This window comes from Oncorhynchus gorbuscha, linkage group LG23, assembly GCF_021184085.1.
Source record: "Oncorhynchus gorbuscha isolate QuinsamMale2020 ecotype Even-year linkage group LG23, OgorEven_v1.0, whole genome shotgun sequence".
Classification (NCBI taxonomy): Eukaryota; Metazoa; Chordata; class Actinopteri; order Salmoniformes; family Salmonidae; genus Oncorhynchus; species Oncorhynchus gorbuscha.
In genome coordinates this window covers 67768742-67776143 of record NC_060195.1, presented here as the reverse complement: position 1 = coordinate 67776143, position 7402 = coordinate 67768742, and the positions used below count along the sequence as shown (strand labels likewise).

At 41.7% G+C, this 7402-nt stretch overlaps 1 protein-coding gene across 2 annotated transcripts; it reads left to right on the top strand.

Annotated features, from left to right (window-relative positions):
- The first annotated feature begins 1583 nt into the window (after positions 1 to 1583).
- LOC124011182 lies at positions 1584 to 6535 on the top strand. Of its 2 annotated transcripts, none has more exons than XM_046324293.1 (5): positions 1584 to 1921; positions 2494 to 2589; positions 2692 to 2990; positions 3250 to 3476; positions 5896 to 6535. In XM_046324293.1, exons 1-5 carry the CDS (start codon positions 1855 to 1857, stop codon positions 5996 to 5998), a joined length of 792 nt encoding a protein of 263 aa, XP_046180249.1. In that variant the 5' UTR covers positions 1584 to 1854; the 3' UTR covers positions 5999 to 6535. The 2 variants fall into 2 exon arrangements, with proteins under 2 accessions (XP_046180249.1, XP_046180248.1); XM_046324292.1 differs by having other exon boundaries at positions 2494 to 2601.
- Positions 6536 to 7402: the final 867 nt, after the last annotated feature.

Here is a 7402-nt window from a genome sequence, read left to right as displayed (position 1 = left end):
CTGCGCCCGGCCCGCGACGCTAGGCCAATTGTGCGTCGCCCCACAGACCTCCCGGTCGCGGCCGGTTACAACAGAGCCTGGGCGTGAACGCAGAGTTTCTGGTGGCGCAGCTGGCGCTGCAGTACAGCGCCCTTAACCACTGCTCCACCCGGGAGGCTCAATCGTCCAACCTTAACACACACACACACCCTCTCTGTGTGTGGTTACTGTAGGCTAACGTATGTCAATGGTTTTAGGAACAGAAGTAACATCAGGCAGGATTTAGGCTACCAACTGCCTGGCCAGTTTAGCTCAATCGTGGGTGCAATGATCACGTTCCCCGCACTGACTGACTGTGTGGAGGCTCAATGATTTAACATTACATTAGCCTATATGCTACACTAGGAAAGTTATATATAGCTGTCGGCTATATTAGCCACGACTTACCGTTCTTTGTGCAGCTTCAAATGTTGAACAAATTTGGAAATTGTTGCCTCCGTCTGTAATTTTCATCCTGCATGTTTTGCAAGTTACAATCCATTTTGATGACTACAGCGTAGTCTTTATATCCGAAAATAATCATTTGGGATATCATCTTTCCAAGGGCTCCATCTGAATTCACCCCCGTTCCTCTGCACTGCCACACTTTTTCTCAGCCCTCCCTACAACTTGATTGGCTGCTGTCTGAATCAAACTGTAATATGTTAAATGAAGAGTTGATGCGCTGCACACCTTTTTTAATAGCATAATGTTTCATATTTGGGCTTGGGGAGGGTATCAAGTCAGGTCGAGTCAAAAGGCTCAAGTCCAAGTTAAGTCACGAGTCATTTGTGTTAAAGTCAAAGTCGAGTTGCAAGTTACCATATTTGTGACTCGAGTCCAAGTTATGAACTTGTTCTCATCTTGCCTACCTGGTTAAATGAAGGTGAAATAAAATAAATAAATGTGACTCGAGTCCACACCTCTGGTATATTGGACATATATCACAAACCCCCGAGGTGCCTTATTGCTATTATAAACTAGATACCAACTTAATTAGACCAGTAGCAATACATGTTTTTTTCATAAGCCTGTTGTAAGGTCTGATATACCACGGCTGTCAGCCAATCAGCATTCAGGTCTCGAACAACCCAGTTTATACTGCACTCTTTTTTCGTAAGAGGCCAGTACAGTAGGTAGAGGTAATGCTTCATAACGTTGGATGCCAACCCCCGATAAACCCAACAGAAGATGTTTTAAATTCATAGCAATGACTATTACCGTAATACATGTGTTGTCATTTGTTTGCTACTTGGCAGCTGCATGTTATTAAAAGAAAGTGCATCAATGGTCGCCCACAACAGAACTGGTCAAATGTTTGCAAGGTCTATGTATTTTTGCTATAAAGTAGCTAGCTAACTATCCTCCAGCCAAAAATTGCCGATATGTCAGACTTCAACCACTTCACAAATGGCTACGTAAGTCCTATTTCACAACAGTACAAGTGTCGGCCTACTGTATTCAAGCAGTTATTATTTTTGGTATTTCAACACAGCGCAATTCAAGATCCCATTCGCCAATAAAAATGCACGCGCCTGTTTCTACATTGACCAATCAGGTTGATGGGTGATGAACCACGTCCGCGCGCTAAGTTCTTGCGGCAGTATTTTGTCATACATTCGCGGGAGAACAGCCTTGCAAAGTTTTGTCAGCAGCTATTTAATTTTATGGCATTGATTTGAGGTACTTGGCATGCGGTAGCTGCGTGTTATTAGTACAACATCACAGTTTGTTGGCTGCACACTACTAGACAGTTTCCTAGCTAGCTAGACTGCTAAAAACATAACTGGCAAACTTTTTGCAAGAGGTCTGTCGTTTTGACCCAAAGTATCTAATATGGCAACTATGTGTCACTCAAGACGTGCCTTGATGGAAATCCCAGCTCCACAGCCGAAAATTGCAGGTACGTCTGACTTCAACAACTTCATAAAGTAGGTAACCTTTCCCTCCACTGCATAATCACAACAGCTGTCCTTAGTAAAGTAAACGCGCGCCAGGAAAAAATGTGGCTAAGTAGCGGCTACCTTATTTTCTAAATGTGTTGAATCATAACAATGAAGTCAGCCAGTAAGATCCAATAAAACACCGAGTCTGAACAAACCAATTGTGTCAATTTGTTAATATTGGAAATAAGTGAATTTTAACTTGTGTGGGCAACTAGCTAGTTAGCCAGCTTTGAGTTAGCAATTGCATTGACACAACATGGTACCCATTGTTAGCCTTTGCTAACAACTTTACCTAGTTATAACTCGTTAACGAGCTGATATTGGACATTTAGCTAAGTAATAAAGATTGTGGGTGAGCTGTTTGTAGTTATTAATTCTACAAGACATTACCATTTTTGTTTGTTTTATGCAAGTACCAAAACATTGAATCTGCCTTTCTTTCTAGTACAACTAGAAGAATATTGTAACTGGGTTAACTATGATCCTGTAATGCACTTTAAAGTTATGCCGAATGTTTGTTTTTTTGCAGCTCGAATGAGAAGGTCCTACCTGGAGGTTCTAAGTTCACGCATAGCTCCATTCTCAACCACCTCTAGAGGCAGAAACATGACCAGCAACTCAAAACGTGGGCATTCATGTTAGTAAGCAAATTAAATGGATCATGTCATTCAGTTTCTAGTCTTATGTTAGTTGGCCTGTGACCAATACGGTGGTGTATGTTTTGCAGTGGACCCAGCCATATACAGAACAGGGTGTAGTCGGAGTGAGGCCCAAAGTGAGAGAATGGAAGACGACCAGACACCCATGTCCAACCAGCAGCTTGTGCAGCTCATAAGATCTTTCATCCTAGTAGAACAGGGGCAGAGGCAGGAGCCCAGAGCCCTCACTACAGACCTGAAGCCGTTACAGGAGGACTTGCACCTGAAAAAGATCAATGTCTACAGATCTATACCCTACTCACGCCTGGGGTCCAACAGAGACGCGCACTGTTACAGAAAGGCATATCCACACCTGGTGGTGTTTAAAGTGAGTATCAACATTTTTGTTTTATGCTCTTTAAGTTGCCCTAATGTGAAGGTAACTCAGGTAATTGACCTGAAGTTGAATCTCCTTGCAGTAAATAATATACGTCTTAAGATTTACACTAACTTTATTCACGCTGATTGTTTGACTAAAGTGCTTCTAAGATGGTTTAATAGCTAGAAATTCTGGGTTGTCATGGTGATTGGTACTACGCTGCATCACCTGCTGTGTGTTTTAACAAACCTTGTCTTTTTCCTCTCAGGTTTCCTGCCAGGAGTGGGGTCAGCTGCTGCTGCAGAACGAGGAGTGGGAGTCTGCTCTGGAGCACGCCCTAGTGGCGTGGAGGTACACCAGTGAGCTGCCACAGTGGGACACCAGCAGCCACAACTTGGTGAGGGAGCAGTGTTACAGCATGCTGGCAGCCCACTGCATCACAGCTCTACAGCACTACTGCCCAGACCCCAGCAAAGCCATAGAGCTGCACAGGAGGTAAGAGTCCTCCTTTTTTTGGAACCTCATGCTTGGATTAAAAAAATAATAATTTGAACCTTTATTTTACTAGGCAAGTCAGTTAAGAACAAATTCTTATTTTCAATGACTGCCTAGGAACAGTGGGTTAACTGCCTGTTCAGGGGCAGAACGACAGATTTGTACCTTGTCAGCTCGGGGATTCGAACTTGCAACCTTTCGGTTACTAGTCCAACACTCTTAACCACTAGGCTACCCTGCCGCCCCAATTGTTAACACTGTATTGAGTTTAAACTGTTTCCGTTGACTGAGAATTGGCAGCGTTTGGATGGTAAAAATGCATAAAACCAGATAAATAAAAACATTTTGAAAAATAATATGCTCTATAAAATTACTTTGGCTATGCATGGAGGTTGGTTCTGGTTGTTTTTTAATCGTATCTCTAGTCTGTCAACTCTGCCTGTTACCTCTTGCTATAGCAAACTTGCAACACTGTATTACCTGATACTGGCTCAAGGCTCCACAGTGTGACCATTTTACTCACATATTCCCCTAAATATTCTGCTGTGTGGCCTGGAATTCTAATTTAGAAACACCAGTGCGCCTAGAAACATTATGGATTCTAGTTTTATTACCTCGTGTAAAAACACAGACCGGACAAATGGATTATGCTCATTGTAGTTAATCACCACGTTTTCTGTGCAGAACTATGTAGAATTTGGCCTGTTGGAAATTACAACCTCCTACTACATCGCCCAGCCTGTGCTTGATCTGATTTTTCTCTAGAGAAACTGCACATTAGTGTCAGTCTGGCAAATTGAAATAGGTTTGGACATTTGACCAGCACAACTTTTTCCTAATGGAAACACCGGGAGTAAAATACACCTACAGTGGCAAGAAAAAGTATGTGAACCCTTTGGAAATACCTGGATTTCTGCATAAATTGGTCATAAAATGTTATCTCGGTCACAACAATAGACAAACACTCTGCTAAAACTAATCACACACAAATGATTATGTTTTCATGTCTGTATTTAACACACTTTGTAACATTCACAGTGCAGGGTGGAAAAAGTATGTGAACCCTTGAATTTATTAACTGGTTGACCCTTTGGCAGCAATAACCTCAACCAAATGTTTTCTGTAGTTGCGGATCAGACCTGCACCACGGTTAGGAGGAATTTTGGACCATTCCTCTTTACAAAACTGTTTCAGTTCAGCAATATTCTTGATGTCTGGTATGAAGCCCTCCTTTGAGGTCATGCCTCAGCATCTTAATCCTGTTTAGGTGAAGTTTCTCCAAAAGCTGTATTTTCTACTGTTGAATCCATTCTGTTGTTGATATACTTCTGTGTTTGTCCTGTTGTATCACCCAACTTATGTTGAGCTTCAATTTGTGGACAGAGCCTAAAATTTTCCTGCAAAATGTCTTGATAAAACTTGGGAATTGATTTTTCTTCGTCGATAATGGCAAGCTGTCCAGTCCCTGAGGCAGCTAGGCAGCCCCAAACCATGGCCCTCCCTCCAACATACTTTACAGTTGGGATGAGGTTTTGATGTTGGTGTGCTGTGCCTTTTTTTCTTTTTTTTTCTTCACACATAGTGTTGTGTGTTCCTTCCAAACAACTCAACTGTAGCTTCATCTGTCCACATAATATTTTGCCAGTAGCACTGTGGAACATCCAGGTGCACTTTTGCAAACCTCAGACGTGCAGCAATGATTTTTTTGGACAGCGGTAGCTTCTTCCGTGGTGTCCTCCCATGAACACATTCTTGTTTTACGTATTGTAGACAAATCAACAGATGCGATATTAGCATGTTCCAGAGATTTCTGTAGGTCTAGCTGATTCTTAACCTCACTGAGCATTCTGCGCTGTGCTCTTGCAGTCATAATTGCAGGACGGTCACACCAAGTGAGAGTAGTAACAGTGCTGCACTTCATTTATAGACAATTTTTGTTCCCGTGGACTGATGAACATCATACCTTTGTAACCCTTTCCACCTTTATGCAAGTCAACAATCCTTATTCTTAGGTATTCTGATATCTCTTTTGTTTGAGGCATATGGTTCACGTCAGGCAATGCTTCTTGTGAATAGCAAACTCAAATTGTGTGTTTTTATAGGGCAAGGCAGCTCTAACCAACATCTCCAATCGTCTCATTGATTGGACTCCAATTTGCTTTTGGAAAAGTCATTAGCCTAGGGGTTCACACTTTTTCTAACCTACACTGTGAATGTTTAAATGATGTATTCAATATAGACAAGAAATACAATGTCTATTAGTTTAAGCACACTGTCTATTGTTGTGACTTATATTAAGATTAAATCAAATGTGATGACCAATTCCAAAGGGTTCATATACTTTTGCTTGCCAACTGTGAAGAGATCTGTGGGAATACTGCTCCTTTCAACTCTTCTTTTCTATAACTCTTTCCTTCAGGTTTAAAATGGCACAGCTGCACAGTCAGTTCATCTCTCCTTGTATTCAGGAGCTGGAGAGAAGCCTCGGCGAAGCACAGGTTTGTTTCATGAACACCCACTGAAATGGCCAACACTAAGATCAGCTGTCAACAATCAGCACGGCTTCCAAGTCTAGGGGGTTGCACTATTGAACAGCGTATATCAGTGGTTGCCATTCAACTATGTTTGGTATCCTTGTGTTGCGCTATTCCCCCTTGCCTACAGTATTCCCTACAGTAAATACAAGAAAGCTTTGATGCATTTTGTTATGCTGGTTTTTTTATTTTTTATGTGAATTTAGGTTTTGTAAAATGTGTTTATTGCCATTGAACTATTGAATGTTATCACAAGGAAATTATGAAATGGCCTTTAAAATGTGAAATGCTGTCAGATAAATTATGAACTGTCCTTTTCACCAAGATGTTTTTATATGTGGGGGATGTTTTTGTGGATGTGTTGAAAAATGCCAAGATGCATGAAACAGCTGCCTTATTTCAACTTGGCTGAATGCTACCTGTTTTGTAAATATGTCTAAAGTAACTGTTTTGCACTGTTTTCTTCATCCTGGAAACTTGATATTTTGATCAAATAGAATCTAATTTAATAAAGTTCTACTTTTTCAACATTCTGTTGTGAATTTCTGGTTTTGTCTCGTTTTGAGACATTGAAGACCTGCTTTGTCACTGAATTAATTTGCCAGTTCTCCCCTTGTATTCTGTCTCATTCAAAGGACAGAAGTTCAGTGCAAGCATGTGAGAATGACATTTTCTTGTTTTGACTGACTGCTACATCTCATCAACATTAGCGATACTTCCTCGCAATAGAAGTGGGACAGCGACACGTCAGTTCTATTCGTGATTCCTCAGTCTGCACGTCACTGGGACATTGTGTTCTAATGACATATTTACATCAGAATGTTCCTCAATGTTTTCTGCTGAGCACTGCGGTAGTTGGTTGCCCTTTACTCAGTGACAGTCTGATTTTCCTGTTCCCTGTGCCACCACTGTGTGGAGCCCATGTTACATGATTTATCCTGAGCACCAACCTCTTGTTTAAACCCAGCACACTACACTGGCATTCAGAAATACCCAATGGTTAATGCTGAACGAATGAGGAGAATGAAATCTAGCCTTGCCCGCTAATTCGTTTACACTCTTACATGAAAAGCTTCATCACCAGATGTGTGGCAGTACATCCAGTTCTAGCAGTAACATTCATTGCTTTTTTTGGAAGCGCAATCTGAAGGAAGATGATTCTATCCCGCAGCAGATGAAGCCTTGTGTTCACACTCAAACACTGTGATTAGTGTACCTCGCAGGACACAGGAGGGTGTTGCCATCTCTGCAGTGTGTTATCAGTGTCCTTGGCAACTGCTCAATTATCAGAACGCTCTCGTTTCCTCAGCGTCCATAATGGTGTCTGAAAATGTTCCTAGCTGTCCTAAATCCTTGTTTCCTCCAAGCTCTGGGGAGGTGCAGGAGCGCCCC